General features: G+C 41.8%; 1 protein-coding gene across 1 annotated transcript in view; it reads right to left on the bottom strand.

Moving 5' to 3' along the window:
• The window catches only part of LOC128344394 (collagen alpha-1(XXIII) chain-like), an 84,273-nt gene that overhangs the window by 45,790 nt on the left and 12,336 nt on the right, over positions 1-26,147 (bottom strand). Inside the window, exons 4-25 of the mRNA XM_053294426.1 lie at positions 23,262-23,330; positions 17,511-17,546; positions 13,642-13,668; positions 11,957-12,001; positions 11,470-11,532; positions 11,318-11,380; positions 10,262-10,324; positions 10,108-10,170; positions 9,954-10,016; positions 9,804-9,866; positions 9,467-9,529; positions 9,314-9,376; positions 9,160-9,222; positions 9,006-9,068; positions 8,855-8,917; positions 8,710-8,772; positions 8,555-8,617; positions 8,400-8,462; positions 8,245-8,307; positions 2,424-2,468; positions 1,334-1,411; positions 179-202 (exon numbers count right to left, since the gene is read on the bottom strand). Of these exons, the coding sequence (XP_053150401.1) occupies positions 179-202; positions 1,334-1,411; positions 2,424-2,468; positions 8,245-8,307; positions 8,400-8,462; positions 8,555-8,617; positions 8,710-8,772; positions 8,855-8,917; positions 9,006-9,068; positions 9,160-9,222; positions 9,314-9,376; positions 9,467-9,529; positions 9,804-9,866; positions 9,954-10,016; positions 10,108-10,170; positions 10,262-10,324; positions 11,318-11,380; positions 11,470-11,532; positions 11,957-12,001; positions 13,642-13,668; positions 17,511-17,546; positions 23,262-23,330 (1,269 nt within the window). The remainder of the gene's footprint in view (positions 1-178; positions 203-1,333; positions 1,412-2,423; positions 2,469-8,244; positions 8,308-8,399; positions 8,463-8,554; positions 8,618-8,709; positions 8,773-8,854; positions 8,918-9,005; positions 9,069-9,159; positions 9,223-9,313; positions 9,377-9,466; positions 9,530-9,803; positions 9,867-9,953; positions 10,017-10,107; positions 10,171-10,261; positions 10,325-11,317; positions 11,381-11,469; positions 11,533-11,956; positions 12,002-13,641; positions 13,669-17,510; positions 17,547-23,261; positions 23,331-26,147) is intronic.

Here is a 26,147-nt window from a genome sequence, read left to right as displayed (position 1 = left end):
TCAATCATGCTACAAATGATCCAAACTCAGGATTATCAGTCGTTATTTTGTTAATCAAAACCACATGTTTGACAGAATCTTTCTAATGATCTTGATCCAGAAATCCAAAGCACAAAAGCCACATGCTGGGCCATTCTGGCAAACCAATCCAAGCAGGCATCTGGCACACAGCAATTACCATCAATTTGGGTTTCCCTGCAGCCTGTTATAAAACAATTGAGATCCTTTTCAGATGCATCTAGAATATTTATGCTACTCAATGACAAAATATTTCTGACATTAGCTAAAACTGAAGCTTTAAGCATGACATTTTCCCAATAGAAAATAAGTCCATCTACCTGTCTTTTCATGGATCTGGAAGTGAAAACCAAAACCTCCTAATACATCCATCAGTTTCTTGCTAACATTTATTTGTAGTTGGAAATAATGACCTCCTAGATGACAATCAGTTGATTATTTAACTTGCAAGTTACTTGGAGGAGATGTTTACTCACACATGTAGAATCATGTGGCAATGCAGGCAATTGTCACTGAAATGTGCCTGATTTACCCTTAATAGGTTTCTGATTCTCTTCAGATGTGCTTGAATTTGCCTGCAGATCGGGCAGCAGCAATATAGGAAGATGCTGAAAGGCATCATCTCATACTGCATGGGAAATAGCAATGGTAAACCCCTCCTGTATTCTACTAAAGACAACCACAGGGCTCTGTGGTCGCCAGGAGTTAACAACAACCCCACTGCACACTTTACCTTTACCTGTCTGTCAGCTGCAAAAGTCAAGTGTAAACAGCCCAGAGACATAAGTTTTGGGTGGTATAAAAATATGTTAAAAAATAAATAAATAAATAAAGTGGTGGTCATCATAACAGTGAAGGGATCTTTGCTCAACTGCTTCCCTTTATTAAGGAAGGGAATCTTTGGTTTTCACTTTCAGATCAAAGGAAAAACTTATTTTAACCAAGATGGGGACCAAGGTGAGGAGACGCAGCACTAGAAGTCAAAAACAAATAATAGCACTACTCAGGTACAGACAGGTACAAAGGATTCCATATTTGAGCTTCAGTTTCCTCTGGAATGACCAGGCATCTTTCCTGATAACTTCATAACTCGGTCATATTTCATATATCTGCGGAGTTGTAATAAAAAGTGTTGGCTACCATATATATGCAGTTCCCTTACTTGTATGCTTATGGCTTTTTTGAACCATGGCCTCAATCCTTAAGCTGACTTGTATGTAGGACTTGCTGAATTCTAAAAACAAACATGAGTCTCTTTCTGGCTATCAATTCACTTCAGCAGACAGTCACTATCACACTATATTATTAAGGTTACCTTGAGAGCTTCCAAGATTCTACCATCATAGTCAATTACCACCGTATCACCCTGTTCTCCTTTCGGACCTGGAGGGCCCTGAAGAACAAAAAGGTAATAATGAATGTTATGGTAACAGGCATAATATTCTGTGTTTCAAGTACTATTAGTTAGCCATAGTAAATTCTAGCTGATGATTTCAATATATCAGTGTTTTGATTAATACAGTCTGGAGGAAAAAGAACATTGGTTACTCACCGTAAAAGCTTATTCTTGCTGCTGGATTTGAGGACATCTCACATGGGTTTATTTATTTATTTATTGTTAAATTTATATACCTCCTTTCATTAAAACAATACCAAGGCGGTTTACAGCAAAATTTAACAACAAGATTGTAAAAAAGACACTATTAAAATATTAAGCTAAAAATATAAAACAAATCAGCACAGAGGGCAGCACAGAGAAGGCCCTGTCCCGCGTGTATAACAACCCAACCTCCCTCATTGTCGGCACCCAGAGCAGAGCCCCCTCAGATGACCTTGTCAAGCGGGCAGCAACCCTTGGGAACAGGTGGTCCCTCAGGTATCCCGGGCCCAAACCGTTAAGGGCTTTAAAGGTCAAAACCAGCACCTTGAAATGGACCCGGAAACAAACTGGTAGCCAGTGCAGCTCTTTCAAAATGGGTGTGATGTGATCCCAGCAGGCAGCTCCAGATAAAACCCTAGCTGCTGCATTTTGTACTAGCTGCAGTTTCCGGATATTCTTCAAGGGCAGCTCCACGTAGAGCGCATTACAGTAATCAATTTCCAATAATATTGCCACACATAAATGCCAAAGACTGAAATTTCCATGAAACAAATGTTCTATCTACTTCAAAATATTGATATTGATAACTCAACTGAGCTGACCCTCATAGGTATGACTGAACATTTTCAATGTTCTGCGGTGTAAATTATACCTATTATCATATCATTTTTATAAACCATTGTATACATTTCTCCCAGCTCCATCCTAACAGTGCAAGGTTGGTAAATGTGGTTAAGGTTTGCATGTCTTCTTTAGTGATAAGAAAGAAAGTAAAGAGACAGAAGAAAGAGAAAGATATCCATACCCTTGGCCCAATGTGTCCATCCATTCCTCTTTCACCAGATTCACCCTGGAAATAAATGATGTTTGTTATTTTAAAATATTAAATGTATAGACAAGAACATTAATATATACCAAGGATTGAGGAGCACAATATAATCAGTACCAGATTTAAAAGGCTTAAAATAATCTAGCTGTAAAATAAACCAGCCATAATAAGATAAACACAAAAACCCTCCTACAGGCATTGAAACCCCTCATAACATAACATTATACACACATCACACAGCTGCAAAGCCAAGCAATCTTTAAATAATTATGAAATTAACCTTGCAAACAGTTGTGTTTTTTTAAAAAAGATAACAGCCTGGCATCTCAGTGTTAAACACACATCAGGATTGTTGCCACATTTTGAAAGGAGAGTATCTGAAGAACTGCTGTAACCCTTCCTGGTATAACATATATGTTCAGATTCCATGAAATACTGACTAGCTCATGAAAAGTAACAGATTGGTTAGATTGATCTTGTATAAACAAAGCGACTGTTTTCTTTTTGCTATAATTATCTTACTTCCAGGCTGAGGTTCATGAAAAATCCTGGAAACAATGGTTATAAAATACAGCATTTTAGGATTAAGGCACCTGTATAAGAAAAGCACTTATAGGTTTTTTAATTTTTATTTTAAAGAGCACTTATAGTTAATTCTGCTTCCACATTCTCAACTGAATGGAGAGGCAAACATGCCAGTGAGCAGAATGCTGGTTCAAGCCATTTATTTATTTAGCATATTTGTATACCACCCACTACCGAAGTCTTTAGGTGGTTTACAATATAAAAAACAAAAAAATGTGAACAATTTAAAACATATAAAAGTTCAAATTTAAATAGCTAAAAATCTTGGCTGATGAGATGTGTCTTCAGTTGTTTCATAAAGCCATCAGGGATGGAGCAGTTCTAATCTTAGCAGGAAGTGTGTCCCACAGCCCTGGGGCAACTACAGAGAAGACTCGCCTCTGAGTCGCCACCAGACTAACTGGCGGCACCCTCAGACGAACCTCCCCTGAAGACTTTAATAGGCAGCGGGGTTCATAACGAAGAAGGCATTTTCTTAAATACTGGCCTTGCTCCTCTCCATTTGCTTCCTACCCGCTCCACCTCCAGTTGGGGAAAATTTACAAAGCATCCATCAGCTGGACGCCTAAAATGGGAAGAATGCCATCACTGGTATACTTATTTTTCAGTTCAGTTGTGAAGCTGGGCTTGCGGTACGGTTGTAAAATGTGTTGCTGAGTCACCTCTTATCTTAGCACACTGAGAAGGTAAGAAGTAAGAAAAGAGATCCACTATTTCTAAACTAAAACAGTTCTCAGTATTCCTTTCATAAATAGAAATAGGTAGGTTGTGGGGTGCAGAAGGTAGGTCTTGGCTTACAGATATTGCTTTAGGCCTAACACACAACAAAACATGTTCTGGAGTTAATGAAATTCCAGGTAATAAATGTGAAACTCATTTCTTATTTTATTTTATTTATATTTGTGCATTGCCCTAAACTTTTGTCTCTGGGCGTCTTATAATGATTTGTCCATGGTAGTTCTCAGCACAGTTGTTACGGTATCCCAGAAGCAGCTCTGATTAAGGACAACATTTTTGTGAGGGATTCACAATTTGATAGTAACATGATTTATACTCTCATTTTTTGCGGCAGTATCATGACCTTGAAGCTGATCATCCCAACAGCAATATTTACACAATCGTATACTATATGCCATCTCTAAAGATGGCTCTCAGGAAGCTACATTTCCAAACTGTGCCATCAGCTTCTCCTGATGGAGAATTCTCAGAAAGCAAACAAACCTCCCCACCACAAACCCTACCCTTGAGCTAAACATGTATATGTGGCTGGAGAAGAATAAAGAATGTTACACATTATGTTCTTTCTTTTGTGAGTTATAACTTATACATGTATTAGTTGACGGGGCAAAGTCATTTTGCATAGATTACACTTATAGGAAAGCTCCAACAAATTAAAAGTATATCATAGAATTCTTTTATTAATGTGCTTGCAAAAGGGAAGTAAATGAACAGTTTTAAATTTGCAGTATATCAACCTCAAATATTATTCATTTTATTGAATAATTACCATGCATAGTAAATTTGAATCATAGTAAATTTGAATCTGAGAAAGATCTGCTTTTCTTGGGCATTATGTCATTTTTAAAATTATTGATCTGATTACTGGGTGCAAAAAAACTGTTGAGAACAATAACATACAAGATATGCTTATTATATTCAGAATTACTTTTGAATATAATAAGCATATCTTATATGCTATTGTTTTTCTAAAAAAATGATTTAAATATTTCACCCAGAATATTCCAGTATAAAAAGTAGTGCATTCAACCAATTTAATGTTCAGATGATTCTGCATTTTATTTACGTATCTTATTCATATTGTAATGCCATATTATCATTTTTATTCTATACAGTATTGTTATGACCCACAATTATATACAATATACTTGAACAATCCAAGTGGAAAGCAGAAAGTAAAGATATCAATCCTACACTAATTTTCTTTCTTTTGCCGGAGTTCGCCATACTTTGTTAACTGGGCCTACCTACCCTGTCATGGTATCCATGTGTGGAGAACAAGCATTCAGAGAGCACAAGTTTTGAAACTGGATGTGCAGTACTAGAACCAAGAGTAGAGGATGCCCTGAATTAGCAGCCAAGAACAATTTCTGGGAGCCACCTACCAATTCCAGCCAAAGCTCATTCCACCACCATCGTTCTGAGTGCAATTCAAAGTGCATACAGCTCTGAAAACCACACTAATTACACATGCCATCACACTGATAGAGGGGAAAGTGGTCTTGGCAATCCAATATGAAACTGATTTCATATGAACTTGGGTCTCACATTTCCCCACCAAGCATGCAAAGACCTTGCCTCCTTCACCTCTTGTGTGTGTTCCAAGAGAAAACACACATCTGCAATCCCAATGGAGAGTGAGAGAAATGACTTGGAAATGGGGATTTTAGTGGAAATGCACCCCTCTCCACTCCCAGCTGTTCCCTCCCAAAAAGGTCTTTTCTGCAACAAATCATCTTGGATGTAGAGTGTCATGTCTGCCATTTGCAGAGCGACTATGCCCCTATGGCTCAGGGCAGATCAAAACTTCCAAACATGTCCTCTTCCACTGTTTGCTCCATGCCTCCCTCATGCTTCCTTTTCTGTGCAAGTATCTGGAACGTTCGAATCAATTCCACAGCTCTGTGTTGCTTTCTGACTTTAATAAGCCTGCCATCACATATAGTGTTGGAGGTTTTGTGCAGCAGTGATCAGCATTCGTTGGCCGTCGGTAGGCAGTGAGTCTTATCAACCTTAATCTGACCCTTGGTGACTCAGGGTGGGCTCTACACTTGCTCACTCATTACTGGCTCAATAGACTTATGCTCCTCCTTTTTTCTTACTGCCCCTTATAGCCTTATTGTCTTATAGTCTTAACATTATCCAGTTTTATTACTTAGGCTTTTATGCATTTTCATCTTTTCATATTTTTAAAAAATCTTTTTACACCCATTTTTATGCCCCCCCATCTCTTTTATGCCCTTTATACACTTTTATGACTTTTCAAGCTTTTATGCCCACATGCTTCTTGTGTACTTTCTATTATTTTTATTATTACTAATATTTCTAATATTATGTACCTTAGATAATATTATTAAGTACCATACCTATGCACTTTTTATCTACTCTTATTTCTAATATGTAATCACCCCTTATACTTTATGCTGGTCCATGACTGTAATAAAGACTGATTGATTGATTGTCATGCGTGGTGTAGTGGTTAGAGTGCTGGACTAGGACTGGAGAGACCCGAGTTCAAATCCCCATTCAGCCAAATACTTGCTGGGTAACTCTGGGCCAGTCACTTCTCTCTCAGCCTAACCTACTTCACAGGGTTGTTGTGAGGAGAAACCTAAGTATGTAGTACACAGCTATGGGCTCCTAGGAGGAAAAGCGGGATATAAAATGTAATAATGATGATGATGATGATGTTTCATTTTGCTCTCAATTACTAAGCAAGGCTTTAACTAGTCTTAGCCTGCAATCCAAAGGGCAACGTGCAGTCTTTCACATGTGCACAGGGGATTTTTCAGCTAACTTGTTCCTTCCAAAGTTCCTTGCAAGTCCCAACTGAGTCCAATAGCACATGATGCTAGAAGCACTGTTTATTTTTACTTTAAAATAGCTGTGTGTGTGGTGTGTGTAAAAGTACTGGGAGCCTGGCAAGTGGGGAGGGATGGCATTTAAGTCCTTCCATATTGCTCCCCACAATCCCTAAGAATATTGTCTCTCTGAAGTTGCTCTTGGCCTCGGGAGGGGAACTTTGATTGGGACCAAAGCACGAAGGGAAAGGGATTAAATATCCCCATACAATGCATTAGGGTCCAATTGTGGTTGCACTCCTATTCTAGAGTAAAAAAACCCCACCCAAAACCAAAACAAAGCAGGAACACTGATGACGATTGAATCTAAAAGGCTTTTGAACATAGGGAATCCTCTAGATCAGCATCAGTCTGCCACCAGAAGTGAAAACTGACCATTTCTTGGTACCTATTAATGGTGTGCCCGAACCGGTCCGGCAGCCATTCCAAAGAATGGCCGAACTGCCGGACCGGTCCGGCCCTGCCAGGTCCGGGTCCGGGTGGGGGGTATGTCTTTAAGGGCGGGGAGGGCTTGCTTAGCCCTCCCGCCTCCTTGCCCCCGCCAGCGCCCGTATTGAACACTATAGGGGCGCTGGAAACCAGCCGCCCCCCCCCGCCGCCGCCGCCGCCGCGGCGAAATAACCCCTAAAACCAGCCAGCCCTCCCTCCCTCCCAGCTAGCTGCCCGCCCGCCCCCCACCCACCCACCCGGTCGCTCACCCGGTCGCTGGATAAAAAGCGAGAGGAGCTCCGGCACAGAGCTCCTCTCGCTTGGAAGGCCTCCAGCAGAATGGTGGCTTGCGCGCGCGCGCATGCGCGCGCCGCAAACCACGCCGTTCTCCGGAGGCCCGGTCTACCCGCCGGGAAAGGGCCGGGTAGACCGGGCCTCCGATCGCTGGGTAGACCGGGCCTCCGATCGCTGGGTAGACCGGGCCTCCGGCGATCGGAGGCCCGGTCTACCCAGCGATCGGAGGCCCGGTCTACCCGGCCCTTTCCCGGCGGGTAGACCGGGCCTCCGGAGAACGGCGTGGTTTGCGGCGCGCGCATGCTCGTGCGCGCAAGCCACCATTCTGCTGGAGGCCTTCCAAGCGAGAGGAGCTCTGTGCCGGAGCTCCTCTCGCTTTTTATCCAGCAACCGGGTGAGCGACCGGGTGGGTGGGTGAGTGGGTGGGGGGCAGGCGGGCAGCTAGCTGGAAGGGAGGGAGGGCTGGCTGGTTTTAGGGGTTATTTCGCCGCCGCGGCGGCGGCGGGGGGGGCGGCTGGTTTCCAGCGCCCCTATAGTGTTCAATACGGGCGCTGGCGGGGGCAAGGAGGCGGGAGGGCTAAGCAAGCCCTCCCCGCCCTAAAAACAAGGCCCCCCTTCGGTGCCGGTCCGGACTTCTCCGGACCGTGCACATCCCTAGTACCTATGTGGAAGATTTTATGTGTGTATGAGATTATCTGTTTCCTGACTGAAGGTTACTGCTCCATGGACTGCTTACTTTTGGCCTTGGTAGACCATCTATGCCTCTCTCCCCCATGGGCCAGAGATTTCTTGTTCTCCTTGCATCATTTGAAAGGGGTGCAAGGGAAAACTCTCAGTTTCTAAGCAGGCCAGTTACTAATCTTGCTATCCCAATTCCATGCACTGCTTACCGTTGGCCCTGGTAGACCATCTTTGCCTTTCTCCCCTACTGGGCCAATGCTTCCTTGTTCTCCCTGCATCATTTGAAAGGAGTGCAAGGGAAAACACTCAGTTTCTAAGCAGGCCAGTTACTAATCTTGCTATCCCAATTCCATGCACTGCTTACCTTTGGCCCTGGTAGACCATCTTTGCCTCTCTCCCCTACTGGGCCAATGCTTCCTTGTTCTCCCTGCATCATTTGAAAGGGGTGCAAGGGAAAACTCTCAGTTCCTAAACAGGCCAGTCACTAATCTTGCTATCCCGATTCCATGCACTGCTTACCTTTGGCCCTGGTAGACCATCTATGCCTTTCTCCCCCATTGGGCCAGAGCTTCCTTGTTCTCCCTGCATCATTTGAAAGGGGTGCAAGGGAAAACTCTCAGTTTCTCAGCAGGCCGGTCACTAATCTTGCTATCCCAATTCCATGTGCTGCTTACCTTTGGCCCTGGTAGACCATCTTTGCCTTTCTCCCCCATTGGGCCAGAGCTTCCTTGTTCTCCCTGCATCAGTGCAAGGGAAAACTCTCAGTTTCTAAGCAGCACATTCACTACTCTTCCTATCCTAATTGCATGCGCTGCTTACCTTTGGCCCTGGGAGACCTTCTATGACTCTCTCCCCCACTGGGCTAGTCCTTCCTTGTTTTCCCTGCAGAAGTTGGAAGATATTCAAGGGAAAACACTCAGTTTCTAAGCAGGGCTTCTAAACATACTATCCTGTTCCATGCACGGCTTACCTTTGGCCCTGGCAGCCCATATATGCCTCTTTCTCCCACTGGGCCAGGCTCCCCTTGTTCTCCCTACAGAGGTTGAAAGAGGTGTAAGGGAAAACTCTCGATTTCTAAGCGGCGTGTTCACTAGTCTTAATATCCTGTTCCATGCCCTGCTTACCTTTGGCCCTGGTAGCCCATCTATGCCTTTCTTCCCCATTAGGCCAGTCCTTCCTTGTTTCCCCTGCAGAGGTTGATAAAGGTGTAAGGGCAAATTCCCAGTCTCTAAGGAGGGCACTCACTAGCCTCACCATCCTGTTCCATGCACTGCTTACCTTTGACCCTGGCAACCCTTCTATGCCTCTTTCTCCCATTGGGCCAGGCTCTCCTTGTTCTCCCTACAGAGGTTGAAGAGGTGTAAGGGAAAACTCTCCATTTCAAAGCAGCACATTGACTTGTCTTACTGCCCTGTTCCATGTGTTGCTTACCTTTGGCCCTGGTAGCCCATCAATGCCTTTCTCCCCCATCGGACCAGTCTTTCCTCGTTCTCCCTATGGAGTTTTGAAAGAGGTGTAAGGGAAACCTCAGTATATTCACTAATCTTACTGACTGCCACGATGTGTATCATTTCGACTCCGTAACGCTGTTCAGTAGTAGTGGATGCAGAAGCAGCTTTTCTGCAGGTCTCCCCATTTGTGACTGTGGGGAAACCTCTGCAAACACTGCTTCTTGCACAGAAGTTGGCAGCAGCTCTGGGGTGCAGTGTTATGGAGCTGTAACGCTGCGCATCATGGTAGCGATAATCCTGTTCCATGAGCTGCTTACCTTTGGCCCTGGTAACCCATCTATGCCTCTCTCTCCCATCAGACCAGGCTCTCCTTGTTCTCCCTACAGAGGTTGGAAGAGGTGCAAGGGAAAACTCTCAGTTCCTAACCAGGGCATTAATTAGTCTACCTTATTTCATGAACTGCTTACCTTTGGCCCTGGTAACCCATCAATGCCTTTTCCTCCTATAGGGCCAGCCTTTCCTCGTTCTCCCTGCAGAGGTTGAAAGAGGTGCAAGGGAAAACTCTCAGTTCCTAAGCAGGGCATTCCCTAATCTTACTATTTTATTTCATGCACTGCTTACCTTTGGCCCTGGTAGCCCATCTAGGCCCTTCTCCCCCACTGGGCCAGCACTTCCTTGATCTCCCTGCAGAGATTGAAAGAGGTGCAAGCGAAAACTCAATTCCCCTAAGCAGGGCTTTTATTAGTCTTACTATCTTCTGGCATGCCCTGCTTACCTTTGGCCCTGGTAGCCCATCCATGCCTTTCTCTCCCATTGGGCCAGCACTTCCTTGTTCGCCCTATAATAGTTGAAAGAGGTGAAAGGGGGAACCTTCAGTTTCTAAGTAGGAATGAGCAGATTCTTCCAGCTCCGCCCCATCAGTCTTCTGCCATCCAAGATGCCTTGGGTTCTTCTCTGCTTGTCTTCCAGCAGAAATTCCGGTTTTTGGAATGTCAATCATAGATTAAGTGTATGTGCCCTCACATTGTAATAAAAAAATAAAAACCCCAACCTGTTTCCTTAAAGAAAATAATGTTAAACATTAAAACAAACCTTCCTGTGGGAATTAAAAATAAAACAATGATTTGAATCCTGGGATTCTGCAGTTGAAATGGGTGCTGTAGGAGTGTCGCTTGGCTGATTTAAAATGGCCAGAGTTTCCATCCCAGATTGATGTCATTTTTGTGCAGTGGGGGCAAATTTTATACCTTTTCTTTAATTGCTCAAGTTATTAAGTAGTTCCTTGCCATTTGTTTGTTTCTTCATGCTACTGCATAATAGTAGTGGAAATTTGTGCTTATCAGAGCCATTTTAAATGTGCTCCCACAGCACCCTGTTTCAAATGCCCAAATCCAGGATTTTGATAGTGGTTTATATATTATTCCAAGATACAACTCCGATCCTAAAGAAGGCTTAGAAGAAAAATAGATCTGAGGTGGGAATCCCATTCTCCCCCATAATTTTTAAACCAAGAGTTCATTCTGGAAATACAAATCAGGAACAATCATGTATGCTGCCTTTGATCACTTCTGCTCTGGAAAATGCACCTGGTAAAGTGAACCTCAAAATCTAGGAAGAATTCTGGCAGAACCCTATTTTGAACTAGGGCTTTCATTAGTGTACAGGAAGATACACAAAATATGCGCCTTTGGTTCTGGGAACCCTTCCATATCGTTTTCTTCCACTGAGCCAATGCTTCCTTGTTCTCCCTGAAGTGGCTGACAAGGGGAAAATAACAATTTCTAAGCAGGGTGTTCACTAGTCCTACTATCCTGTTCCATATGCCGCTTACCTTTGGCCCTGGTAGCCCATCTATGCCTTTCTCTCCCATTGGGCCAGTGCTTCCTTGTTCTCCCTGCATTATTTGAAAGAGGTGCAAGAGAAAACTCAGTTTCTAAGCAGTATGTTTAGTAATCTTGCTGTTTTATTGTATGTTCTGCTTACCTTTGGCCCAGGTAACCCATCTGTGCCATTCTCTCCTTTGGAGCCACTGCTTCCTTGTTCTCCCTGAAAGTAACACAAATTTAAAATTAACACTGTGTCTTAATCGTTACTTTACAGACACAATTGTTTTATCTAATCCTCATGACTAATTTTGATTGCTCTGACTGGTTTCAATCATCCTTTCATTTCAAAATCTAAAGATTCTCGATTCACAAAAAACTTTGTTGAATTTGCTCGACGCAGTCCTGGATAAGTCAGTCTTGCTGTGATGAAACTTGGACATCAAATATATTTAGAATAAAAATGTAATATGATAAGCCTATCTAGCAAACTTCTCTAGGTTTCCTTCCTGCTTTTGTTTCTTCAATTTAATTTTATCACTCTGACCAAAAAAAAAAAAATCTGTACTGATTTTTGTCTACTACCCACAACAAACAAAGCAAAACAGCAGCAAAAGGAAAGAATCAGGCACAGTAGTGAAGTTTACCTTTGGGCCTTGAATCCCTGGTTCTCCGGGGATTCCAGCATCACCCTGATGAGACAGAACACACATAGGTGACACTGAAATACAAAAAGTGCATTATGTTTGCCAGGGTCAATGCTGGCAGAGAGCTCAGCTGGACACACGATAAACCTAACTAAAAATAACTACCAAACTGTCCTTAATGCTAAATTGGGACTTAATTCAACTCAATTTCTAGTTGATTTTCTCCAAAAACTTCCCCTTAAATGTCACAGAGGTGTGGCTTCTGTTGAACTGTTAACTGTGTCTCATACTGAAACTTACACAGGAAAATAGAAAACCATCCAATATTTTCTTAACACTCATGGCTATTCTAACACATTAGATACCACTACCAGTTGCCATTTTTGGTATGTGTAGAGAAAACCTACAAGCTTATACAATTTTGTAAGCCTCAAATGAGGTCTCAAATGTGATGTGATGTGCAGTGTGTGTGTACATTCTATAAATGTATCCCAGTTTCCTTAACTCTTCCACCTCTTAGCTCAGATGGGAGGGATCACAAATGTATACTTGATCCCTGCTTAATCGGGTAGATGACATCTCCAGTTTACAGGCTGTATGAACAGGTTCTTCATTTTCAAGCATTTCTGAAAAGTTAAACAAGCTATGAATGCAACTAAGGCATTCAGAGGTGTCTGATGGCACCAGTTGCTCTCCCCTGCTAAATAAAGAGAATCACCACATTAAAAGGTGCCAGGAACACAGCTGCATGAAGGAACTAATGTCAACATGAAACATCCACTGATGCACTTTCTAGAAGCCACTTATGAGTGTGTGGAAACACACTTTCAGTCACTGTGCTCTCATTAACTATTACTAGAAAATAGTGAACATACCCATGAATATGTTACAGCAAACATGAACTGCTGCCCCCTTCCCACTGCCCTGCAGACAGCTGAATTGGATATAAGAAACGAATGTCTGTGCAGAGTTCTCCAAGGTAGCTGAGTCTGTGTGGTGTGTTTGATTCTATATGTTTGTGTTGGACTGTGTTAGCTAGTCAAAGACCCTCTTCCTTCTAATAGACCTCAAAGAGGCTACCAAGTACATGTGGCCAAGACGGAAGGCACTTTACTGCTCAGAACCACACAGACATATGGCTACAAGATTTCAGAAATATACTTTCTGTCCCACAGACAATAAGTAATGTCTTCTTCAAAAAAAATTCATTGAAAACAAGGCAACTCAGGGCTTACTAATGAAACATTTCTAACTAGCAATAGAGTATAATGTAGTCCCAATTTAGCCTTAAGGAAGAGTTAGTTTAACTAAACCTTCAAACACATTGTACAGACTACTTCCTGCATTTCATGGGCATTTGGCTTTGTTGGCATCTTTTACATTTCTTGTTCCCCCTACCCAAATGCTAACAGTCCATTGTACATTTTATATATTTGATAATTCAAGCATACTTTAATTTTTTTAACATTCTCATCAAATATGTGAAATTGTCCTATTTTCTCAATTATCCAATTTCCTTATTGATTGCATATACCTTCACTCCAAGATATACTTTGTTTCCTAAATAATGCAATTAGATCAACAAGCATATTTACAGGAACCATATTCCAAGACAAGTAAACAATAAGGGTTAAAAATTCTTGCCGGGGTGGGTGGGTGGGTGAAGGGAGGAATTAATAACTTACTTTTTTCCCTGGAATACCAGGTTCACCCTTCAAAATAAATAAATTAGGCATGTTATACTAGTTATGTAAACAGCAGCAATGAAGCAGTGTGAGAATTAATAAAGTAGAAGCTTTATTACTAGCTTGACCTACAATATATATTTTCCAATATATTGATAAACGAAAACAGTCTTCCCCATGGACATGCTTTCACTGGCAAATGAAAAAGTTTGTGTTTTCACAATCTTCAGTGATTAAGACATACTAATGGCAGTTCTCAAGATCCTATTGCTCATTATATCCATAAGCCTACTTCTGAGTAAACGGATTAGCTTTAGGACACATAAATGACTATTATTATTGGCTGGCTGCTAAATTCAAACTGATTCTCAAGGGTTTAGAATCGTGAGAGTTAACTGTTCCTACCGTCCAATCACAGGGCTTTGAAGTGTTTGTAGAAGATATTCCCTACTTGCAAGAACTGCTAGTACAGGGAGATGAAGTTAGATCAGTACTCCGGTCATTACCAAGTTGGAAGGCTACAGGAACTGATGGAATAGCTACAGAAATATGGCAGGCAACAGAAGAAGAGTCAGTCAAGGCTCTAACCAAACTATGCCAGCAAATTTGGAGAACATCACAATGGCCAACAGATTGGAAGAGGTCAGTCTACATACCCATACCAAAGAAAGGAGACTTAACAGACTGCGCAAACCATCACACAATATCCTTAATTATACAAGCTAGCAAAGTAATGCTCAGGATCATCTAATGCAGATTAGAGCCCTACATGGAAAGGGAAATGCTTTCAAGCTGGTTCAAGCTGGTTTCAGAAAAGGCCGAGGAACAAGAGACATTATTGCTGATATATGATGGATAACTGAGAAAGCCAAGGAATACCAGAAAGAAGTCAATATCTGCTTTATTGGCTACAGAAAAGCCTTGGATTGCATCAACCATGTCAAGTTGTGGAATATCCTTAGGAAAATGGGTGTCTCATAACATCTCATTGTTCTCATGAGAAACCTATACACAGGACAGGAAGCCACAGTCCAGACAGAACATGGTGAAACATACTGGTTCCAGTTCAGTAAAGGAGTAAGACAAGGCTGTATACTTTTTCTCTCTTTATTCAATTTATATGCTGAACATATATTGAGAGAAGTTGGATTGGAAGAAGATGAGAGTGGTTTTAAAGGCGGAGAAAGAAACATCAATAATTCGTGCTATGTTGATGACACCACTCTGATAGCTGAGAATGCAGATGATCTTCAAGCTCCAGTAATGAAAGTCAAGGAGCACAGTGAAAAAATGGGACTACAACCAAATGTAAAGAAGACTAAACTAATGACAATAGGTATAGCAACCAACCTCAGAATTGACAATGAAGTCAATGAAGTGGTGGATAGGCTCTGCCTTTTAGGATTGACCGTCAACAGTACAGGATTCAGCAGTCAAGAAATATGCCGCAGACTAGCACTTGGGACATAGGAACATAGGAAGCTGCCATAACTGAGTCAGACCATTAGTCTATCTAGCTCAGTATTGTCTTCACAGACTGGCAGCGACTTCTCCAAGGTTGCAGGCAGGACTCTCTCTCATCCCTATCTTGGAGATGCCAGGGAGGGAACTTTGAAACCTTCTGCTCTTCCCAGAGTGGCTCCATCCCCTGAGGGGAATATCTTGCAGTGCTCACACTTCAAGTCTCCCTTTCATATGCAACCAGGGTGGACCCTGCTTAGCTAAGGGGACAAGTCATGCTTGCTACCACAAGACCAGCTCTCCTCTGGTCACAATGAAGGGTTGCAATGAACGCCTTGGAAAGGATATTTAGATGCCGTGACGTGTCTACACCTACAAAGATTAGAATTGTTTGGACAATGGTTTCCCCCGTGACATTCTATGCATGCGAAAACTGGACTTTGAAGAAGCAAGTTAGAAAAAGTATTGATGCTTTTGAACTTTGGTGCTGGAGAAGACTTTTGAGGATACTATGGACAGCCAGGAAAACAAACAAATGGATCATAGAACAAATCAATCCAGAATTTTCACTCAAGGCATAAATGACCAGGCTCAAACTATCATATTTCAGACACATTATGTGAAGACCCAGCTGCCTTGAGAAGTCTATAATGCTGGGGAAAGTTGGAGTAAAGAGAAGAAGAGGATGACCAGCAGCAAGGTGGATGGACTCAATTACGACAGCAGTGAATGCACCACTGAAACATCTTAAAGGCCAAGTTGAAGACATATCATCCTGGAGAGGATCTATCCATGTGGTCGCTAAGAGTCAACACCAACTTGACGGCACTAAATCAATCAATCAATCAATCAATCAATTAAATAGGAGCCATGGCAGAATTTAATTAGGCTTAGGGCTTTGAGAGGGTTAAACTGTTCCCTCTGCTATAGCCCTAATTTAAATTAGGGCTCCACAACTGCTATTTGCCCTGAAAGGGGAGCTCCCAATCATTCAGATCCTAAATGTGTCTTAGCAAACAAAAATCCAACATGCAGTGGAAAATGACACAGACCCCTGCCTGCTAACTGGGTAAAGAAACACCTTGCAAAGTAGTGACGTCCTATATTTGGAAAGGAAGAGCAACTGTCCATAGTCAGTCCTGCACAGCATCTCTCTTAGTAGCTGTTGGTGGTTCTCTCTTGTATTTATTTTTATATGTATTAATTAATTATTTTATTTTATTTATCAAATTTCTATACCGCCCAAACTTTCATCTCTGGGCGGTTAACATAAAACAATTAAAACACATATAAAAAGTTAAAACAATTCAACAATTTAAAATCAACCATAAAATTAAAACAGACAATTTTAAAAAGTTGGGAAAGCTCGGGTGAAAAAATGGGTTTTCAGATGTTTTTAAAAAATTGCCAGAGATGGGGAGGATTTGAGCTTCTTTGGGTCAGAGAACCATCTTGTCATTTCTTTTGTTATGTAACCAGCTTTCAGAACTTTTTTGTTTTGTTGAAAATTGATACAGAAATATCATTAATGATAATATCTAGATTACCTACATCTAGATTAACATCACATCTAGTTCGGGCTTCAGAATGGTTTGATATACCATGAACTGCCTAACATTTTTTCATTCAGTGGTTGTAATCTTTTGTGTCAATTTGTGCTAAAGGTTGTAATCTTGAAAGGCCTGTGATAGAGCAATGGGTCCTCCATACAGCAGCAGTGGAGACACATTTAGGGTGCAAAAGGAGGAACAGTCATTTCCCTTTGATAAAATACTGATCTTTTGCAAAATATAAACATTTGCATACTGCACTGGCAGCATATCTTCCTCAATGTCCATTTTATGTCACTTTAAAAAGTTCAGTGATCCCTAAGGCTCTAATTTTCAGATTCTTAGGTTTATGGATCACACCTAATACATACACCAATCCACACCCCCACTCCCAATACAGACCTGATGGGTATAAAGAATAGCTTAAACAGATTCTGACAATCTAATAAAATAAACGTGTAACAAAACAGGACAATAAAACACTGAAGTGAACACAGTAGTGCCTTAAGAAAGAGACTCACCTTTTCTCTTCCGAGAACTTGGTGATGCTGTGCAGAAAGCTGACTCAGCAAAGGAGAAATGACTGCTTGGTTTTAGTGTCCTGGACAACATTTTAAGCCTGACAAATTATTGTTCTGTACTCAGTTTAGCACAGATTGTGGCAATGTGTTTTGAGTTGTGATTAGCAAGCAAAACCAGAGTGAGAGGAAGCAATTGCATTAGAACAGGCAGGACACAGAGAATGACCAAACCAGAAATGGCACCCACATCTGAGCTAAGCAAGGCAAGCATCTCATATTCACATATGAAAGTCAGTTAATTTGGGGTTGATTTTAATATTCTAGATTGTATACTAACCATGATACCAGGTACTCCAGGTTCTCCTTTCTCACCCTAAGGAAACAGAAGTTAAATTATTTCAATGAGATAGGTAATGAATGTGTTTCTAACATTTATTTTCCCAAAGCCTGCTCTCCCACCTGAAAGTACAACAGTGAAGGGCAAAAAGTATTTTTGCAACAAGAATTAAGGGAGAATTAAAATGTTGCGATGGGGGTTTAAATGAGCATTAACTAGCTAAGAGATAAAAATATGCTATGCATCTGCATACCTTACGCTATGGTCTCCAAACCCCTTAAGAGGGGTTTGGATGACTTCGTGGAGGAGAAGGAGATATCATCGGCTACTAGTTAAGAAGGCTAGAGGCCACCTCCAGCCTCAGAGGCAGGATGCCTCTGAGTACCAGTTGCAGGGGTGTAACAGCAGGAGAGAGGGCATGCCCTCAACTCCTGCTGTAGGTTTCCAGCAGCATCTGGTGGGCCACGGTGTGAAACAGGATGCTGGACTAGATGGGCCTTGGGCCTGATCCAGCAGGGCTGTTCTTACGTTCTAATGACTTATACTGAACACTAAAACTATGCCCGAGCTCCATTATCTTTGCTTGGTAGTGGATTACTGTGTGTGAACCAGCCAGTTCTCCAGTTCATCAATAGAGAAATCTGCTGGTTAACTGCCATGGAGAAAGTGTGAATGGCTGTAATGGTTAATAAAAAGTCATAATGATTTTTTACCCCTAATACAACCACCACTTTCCAACTCAGAATAATCATTTAGAACAAGTTACTGTTAAAGCTCTATATGGAAGTAACTCTTAGGTTGCCACTTGTGATCACTCTCATGGTACAGCAAGTGAAACTCAAATGTTGTGAACCTTAAAATCCAATATGTTACTGACTTAGTGCAAATTGCCATTTTAGGGCAGGCTCCACAAAGTGTTTGTGACTGGATACTTTTCTTTCAACATACTCCTGCTTGGTGATGAGTTCTTCCTCTGGCTTCCAGAGAGTGAAGAATGAGCACCCTCTACTCTTGCACTCAGTGATAAACACCTCTCATTGGCTTCTTCAGTCATTAAAATGTGGGTTCTTGGCTGAGGATCTTTTGGTTCAAATGCATCATGAGAGAGATATCCCCCCACCCCCCCCCCAACACATGCATTTTAGTTTACAACAACGATCTTTGCTATTAACTACTCCTTACAGGGAGGCCTTGCGGTCCCCGGGGACCATCTTTTCCTGTGTCTCCAGGGGGTCCTCTTGCACCCGGCTGTCCAGGAGGACCCGGTGGGCCAGCAGTGCCATCCTTACCTGGATCTCCCTATAAAAAGTGTAGTAAAAACATCACAATGTGGAAAATAAACCACCAAGTCAAGAGGGACCAAAGTTTAAAACACATGGTACATCACACTGAGGAAAACAACATTGACGTGGTAAGGGAATGGGTATATTTTGAATACAGCAAGAAAACCACATGTGACAAATTGACCCATCTTAACGTGCTATAAATTCTTACAAAAATTAATTAGTTTGGGGTGTTTTTGTTTTTGCATTCCAGATGTTATTGAACCTACAATGAGTATTGGTGGTTAGAATTTTTAACCCATCAGTGTCCGATTTGTGTTTATAAATGCTTCAAACACAATGATAAGGGGGAAAATGTATTCAGCTATATTGTCTGCTAATGCTAAACTCTTACTCCCCCCCCCAAAAAAAAAATTGAAAGAGGTTTAAAACCTGTAACAAAAAACTTGGGTTCTTTAGCATTCCATAGCACTACTATAAGAAAGCATGGGACAAAACTACTATTCAAATTACATTTATAGGACAAATGTTTAATCCACACATAATTCTGCTAACTCAGTTCAAGGAAAACTTGTCTGTAAGAGATTTAGGGCCAGTGTGAATGATCGATCCACTGGCATACACGATAAAGGGTTGTGCTGAGTGAATGCGCACCATGATATCTCTGGAGGATATCTCAACATCCTCTCTGGGCATCTCTTAATTGCATGAGTGGCTGTCAAATTGAATTGCCCATCTACATGCACCCCAAAGCTCTGTTAAAACAAGGTGGCACAATTCAGATAAACACCATCCCATCATGCAATTAAGAGATACCCCAACAGTGCATCAGGAGTCCATCAAACTACATCAGGGCGAGCATGCTCTGATCATGTGTGCTGACTGATGCTCATGCAAACCAGTCCCGAATAGCTCTTTAATGTAGGGTCTTTCTTTTCAGAATTATCAGTTAGGTAAGCAAAGATCAAGTTCAGCATTTTCTAAATTGGGTGCTTTATCTGAAACGGAGCAAATCGCAAAAATGTCCAAAAATGTTGAGTCTCAAGCAACATCCTAGTTCATTTCTACAGTGAGTTCTTCCCACCTTTGTTCAATGGACCTCAAGGTAGTGACACAGGGTCCTCAGGCAGTATTAAGCTGCTGACCAGATCCAGGCCTACTTCACTTCAGCAAGGTTGCTACATCATGTGTGCTTAGGTTATGCCTACTCCATTTTTATCTAGGCAAAACATCTAATGATGTACAGGAATGTTTACGAATTTTTAATGCAACCTTTGTAGCAAACATTTTATTTATATACCGGCCTTCATCCTAAGAACTCAGGATGGTTAACAAGATAAAAACAATTCAATAAAAACATAAACACAGAACAAATATAGCTAAAAGTTTAAAAAGAGCAAAGGACAGCTCATTGGCCAAAAGCCTGGATAAAAAGGGCAGGGATAAAAAGTAGGTAAACATAAAGCATTGTCTTTAAAAGGATGGGGGGAGGTCACAGGGGTAAGAGGTCACAGCAATAATACACACAGGACTATAATGCCAGCATACATCTCACACCATGCTCATGGCGTATGCAAGTTTACTGTTAAAATCTTGTGAGCACAGAGAAAGAATGATAAACAAGTATAATTATGGATGTATAATAGATGTGTTGATAATGTAAACTGTGGCCACAATCCAGAGACCTGCAACATAGCAAGACAGCAATGCACGTGATTCCTGAACATCTGCAGTGGGCTATATGGGAAGTGTGTGTGTGTGTGTGTGCGCGCGCACGCGCATGTGTTTGTACACACATGTATAGCAGCAGTATAGACCAGAAACAAGGAGCCCAGTTCAAATGGTCACTCAGTCATGAAGGTTACTGGTCTGGTCATTATCTCTCAGCCTAATCTACCTCAGAGGGCTGTTGGGGGTGGGTGGGGAGAGAACCACCTGAGTTATTTGAGGGAAGTTCAAAGTAAACATGTAGACAGAATGGGAAACTGCTCCAGATCTGTAAATAAATTCTAGATTACAACATGCTTAATAAACTAAGTGGATATTATTGCAATCATATTCACAGTATCTGTGATGGAGGCCACTATCACTTCTATTTTAAAGACGAGGAAGCCAAAGACTGGCTTGTTCAAGTGAATTTCTGGCTATGCTGACAACTGGAATGATAATGTCTGTCGGCTTTCATTATTGTAACCTGGATTATATTCTACTGTGAAAAAATGAAAGAGAGTATTTAGGGCAGGACAGCTTCAACATATGGAGACAGCAATGAAACTCACCCCCAAATGGGTGGATCATAAAACTTTTTATAATATCTGGACAGGATTGTCCCGTGACAGACTTGTATTTAATGTCATCCTGCTATAAATCAGAAACCTAACTGTGAAGGTCATACTCGACATTTTTCAAAGTTCCAGGTGGAAAAATCTCCTTACTAAACAACAGCATGATTAAAAGATAAAAATAAATGGAACCCACTCCTATAAGTTCAGCAGTTAATTATTTTCATTATTTCATTTTTATCCCACCCTTGTCATTCATAGAACAGTTAGGTATTTTAAGGCTATAATCCTGAACATAAAACGTTTCAAGTTTAGTTGGTCTTCTACCTCTTTTGATTCAAAACGTGGAAAGCAAGGTTTTGATCAATGTTTCATGTTTGTAACGCACAGACAAAAATGCCATTAAACTTTGTGGACGTTTTGTAAACTGCAACCCCTGTGGTGCAGGGAATATTCTACTTGTATATTTTGTACTGTGCATGGTATTCAGGTTGAAGGTGCATATCACAAAGAAGCTTTGAACTCAGACAGTGAAATATGATTGGAATGTTAATCTAGAATGATTTTTCTGAGGTGCACATGGAACAGCTAAGTCCCAATGATGCCAAATCACAGATCAGAAATAGGATCTAGGATACAGAAATGTAATCAGTCTTGACTAATGTACAGATCTCTACAGTCTTACTGTATTTATACTGCACTGAGAAAGAGCATGGATTGGAAAACTATATTTTTTACTTTTTCATACAAAGTTTAAAGGTTCAAGACCATGATGACTGCAGAAGTACAGTCTGGTCATTGATGAGGAAAAGCCAAGGCTTAGTTCTCACAAACACAGGCCTCTTTTGGACTGCAAGTGGGGACTTCCATGACTGCATGCTTCTCTGTACAAACACTTCCTAGATGTGAGAAAGAAGGGCTCTCTGGTCTAGCCTTCTCCCTGGTAAGCCAGTTTACAAGTATATGTGTTGTGTGTGTGTGTGAACGCGTGTGTGGGGAACCCGCCTCTCTCCGTGCAATAATGAATGAGCATTCAGTCATGCAACTCCAGCCTTGCAGTTTAAAATAGAACAGTCAGAGGTTCTAACACCTCATGTGCTATTGGTGAGAAGTAGATTGAAGTCCCTGTGATTGGAAGAACACAGAAATATTGGATCAATTTCTATTAAACTTGTATAATTCATTTGTATGTGGTCGCTAAGAGTCGACTCCGACTTGATGGCATTTAATCAATCAATCAATCGATCAATCTTAAGGAAATCAGCCAAAAATGGCTCACTATTATTTTTTGACTAAATACAATTCTGGCCAATGGTGAAGAAGTCTTAACAGTCTTTAGCAGTGGGAAAGTCTGACAGGAACACATAAAGCCCTTTCTCATGATCAGTGAGAAGGGCTTGAGGGTGGCAGGGAAGGCTGCTGAAATGTGACTTCACTGCACATGACTGCTCCTCGATGGCTAGATGCGCTCACTGTGCGCCCAGATGATCATCTGCTGCCCCAAGCAGCATGGAGGGTCAGGGGCTGGGATGCATTCTCCAGGCCCCTGGAAATCCCACAGGGCACTGCACATTGTGGAGATCCCTGCAGTGATGGGCAGGTGCACAACATTGTTACAGTGCCGGCTAAAAGCAGTTCATGCTGCACACAATTTTAAAAAATGGGGCTAAGAGAGTGCTTGCTCCCTTAACCTTGTTTAAGAGGCTGGCTCTGCAGGCGGGTTTGCCGCTGAGGTGCCACCAGCAGTTGTCACGCACAGCCAAGCCCAGTCTTGGCTGCGTGTGTGAACAGCCTCATAATGTGGCTTTTATTTGTGCACATGAGAAATAATGTTGGATCTGCTTTTATGAGAGCAAATGCTGCATTTCTGTCAGATAACAGAGAACTGGATGATTGTTTAAAACTGTTCAGCTGACTGCAAGTTGCTTGTACATTTTTTTTAAATTTTAATGGTTGTAATGAATGGCAAACCACTGAACCAACCAACAATTCTTAATCTAGTAGTCAAAGTACTTGGCCCTCTTTGTTTATGATTTAAAACAGTAAGAGGCATTATTAGAATTTAAAAGAACAGAAGAATAAAAGAAGAGGAATGGAGGTGGCATTATTAGAATACAAATTAGAGCATTAAAAAAAAACTCACAAGAAAACCTCACAGCAAACCAGAAGATTCAAAGGGATTCTACCTTAAAGATTCGTCGGCTAAAAATATGCTGGTCAGAGAGAAATCCATGACTGAGGCGAGGAAAAGCCATCTAGTCAATGTGTGGCAGGAAAGACAAACAGGTCAAGACAAATATAATCAAGAAAGAGTTAATTTTTAAAAGTTCATTCAGCAATATATAACAGAGGGCCTCCGGTAATGGTATAAACAATTGGTATTACAAGAAGAAATAATGATGAGATAGCAACAACAATAGCTGTAAGACCTGTTATGCAACAGGAGATTTATTGGTTGGCACAAGAATGAACATTTTCCTGTTAGATCCGGAACTGGGATTTCAGGACTACAAAAATAAAACCAACAATTGATTCTTACTTATTCCAGTACTTCGAAGATGACAATTTAAGCTGTCTTGCAGCATTTCTTCAAGGCACCATCAAAACACATTACATTACTTCAGCTATCACTTTCATCGTGATTTAATAGTAATAATTGTTCCTTGGCTACTGATGAACCTCTCTTGGCGGGAAATCTAGCCGAATTTCAACTTTCTGATGCTGATATGTCTTAACCATTTGGGGGGTACATTTCATGTTGCTCATTTTGAGTAGATGCTGTGGTTATAATGTCAGACTAGGACTGGATAAACCAAAGTCCCTCACTCACTCATGAAGCTCACAGGGTGACCTTGAAATAGTCACCATCAGGCTCAGCTCTGTCACAGGGTTTTTATGTGGATATAGGAAAGGGAGAATTTTTACACCCCCCTGATCGCCTTGGAGGAAAAGTGGGATATTAATTAATCGATCGATCGATCGAACAAACAAACAAATAAATAAAAGTGTTGCATATTCAGACCTTAGTAGTAATTGGGCTGTCTTGGTCAGTGTTTCAAATTTCAGTGTTCTAGGCCATGTGGAAATACCTAACAATGTTGATTATTTCAAAATTGAGTTGGTGAAAACATAAATCACATTTTAGAATTCTGAAGGTGACCTGAAAGTCTGGGCCAATTTAAATACCTAACAATCGGATACCTTCCTATCTGAGATTTGAGCAAATTGTAAAAGCATTCACAGAGCTGCATGCCAAGCTGTCAACTTCAGTAAATGTCATTTACATCCAAGTATGTTAAACCCTAAAATAAAGTGTAACCTGAGTTACTGTACATACTTATAAGTGGTTTAAATATAGAAAAAACATGAGCTTGGCTGCCTTACCAGTCAATTCTTTTGGATAAGGCTAATGTCCGATAATCAAGTAAGTCTAATTCTACTTGACATCTTGGAAAGGAAATGATTTCTGTATATGGTCATCTCTCTCCCCGCCCCCACTCCTAAATCTCATCCTATTATAAAAACAAGAAAAAAATAATGGGACTGAAGTCATACAGTATATTTAAATGGATCAAATTTTAAGTTTTCTTTCAAACTGTCTACACAATCTGAAGTTTAATAATTTACCCGTGAAGTGTAAGCAACCCGGATGCAGACCCAAAGAACAGACTGTGGAACCAGTAGCCTAGTTACCTTGTTTTGATATAAGGAGAAAATAATTTGGTCTACCACCATGGAAAGAAGTTATTTTCATGCATTTGGCTGAGGAGATGTAAAGTTCCCTTTATTGGGGAGGAGGGGTGGAGAAAATGGCTTGCAGTTGGGTGAATCCAACTCTGCATGGCATCTGCGCTATTTGGAAACAAGTGGCCATGATTCTAAGCAATTAACTATGGACCAAGTCTCATGATCCGTGAGATCTGGTTTGGGGCAGTGAGCGGGGAGGGAGCCCTCGGCGGCCGAATTGGCCGCCCACACGATTGCCGGCTCTGAGACGGAGGGCTGGGGAGCTCGGGGGCCGCGTGGCCTCCGGAAGCCCCAGTATGCCCTGCGCGAGCGGGAGAACCCCGGAGCTGGGAGGTGGTTTTCACCTCCCCTCTGGGGGTCTACTTGTGAGTAGGTGCAGTGCGAAGCCACGCTGCAGCTACTCACGATTTTAAAAACCAGGTTTGTGGAGCGCTCGCTCCGCAAACCTGGTTTGGGGGCAGGGGTTCTTGAGCGGGTTATCGATTTCTATACCGCCCTTCCAAAAATGGCTCTGGGCGGTCTACAAAGAGAAATAACAAACAAATAAAATGGAACCCTGTCCCCAAAGGACTCACAATCTAAAAAGAAACATAAGATAGACCCCAGCAACAGTCACTGGAAGTACTGTGCTGGGGGTGGATAGGGCCAGTTACTCTCCCCGTGCTAAATAAAGAGAATCGCCACATTAAAAGGTGCCTCTTTGCCCAGTTAGCAGGGAATACTGTACAATATTCTTGTTTCTTAGATTACAACAGTGCTGGAAACCATGACATCCAGCATATTTATTACTTAGTTGCAGTTCCTTACTTTTGTTTGTGTGGAGACATTATTTTTCAGATGCAGTAAAAGGTACAGTCACCAATATGTTTAGTGCTGTGACCAGGGGCACAGGAAATGGCCAGTGGCTCGGGGACAAGTTCCTGCCGGGGGCCCCTACCTCCTTGCAAATGGGGGTGAATGCCCATGCCCTAACCACAACACCATATGCAGAGGCATGGCCAGCATCAGGAGCTGGGCCACACAGCCTTTCTCCCATTTCTCCCCAGTCAGTGTTGCATTCTAGCCTGGCCTGGGAGCTCTTTCCCTTGGGAGGCAAAGGAAAGAGCTTCTAGGCAGGTTGCAAGGCAGCAATGACTGGGGAGAAATGGGAGTGAAGCTGAGCACTCCATTTCCACCTTGCCTCTTGCATCTGATGTCAATGAAGGGGCTGTGGACACTACCCGGAAGACGGTCTATTCGGACTCTCTGCTGATCCTTCCCAGTCAGTGTTTCACTCCAGTGCTGACTGGTGCGGGGTTTATTTCTACACCTTGTCGGGAGCAAGG

Source organism: Hemicordylus capensis, chromosome 2 (genome assembly GCF_027244095.1).
Source record: "Hemicordylus capensis ecotype Gifberg chromosome 2, rHemCap1.1.pri, whole genome shotgun sequence".
Taxonomy (NCBI): Eukaryota; Metazoa; Chordata; class Lepidosauria; order Squamata; family Cordylidae; genus Hemicordylus; species Hemicordylus capensis.
Note: the sequence above shows the minus strand (reverse complement) of the source record. Positions and strands in the feature narration are given on the sequence as shown.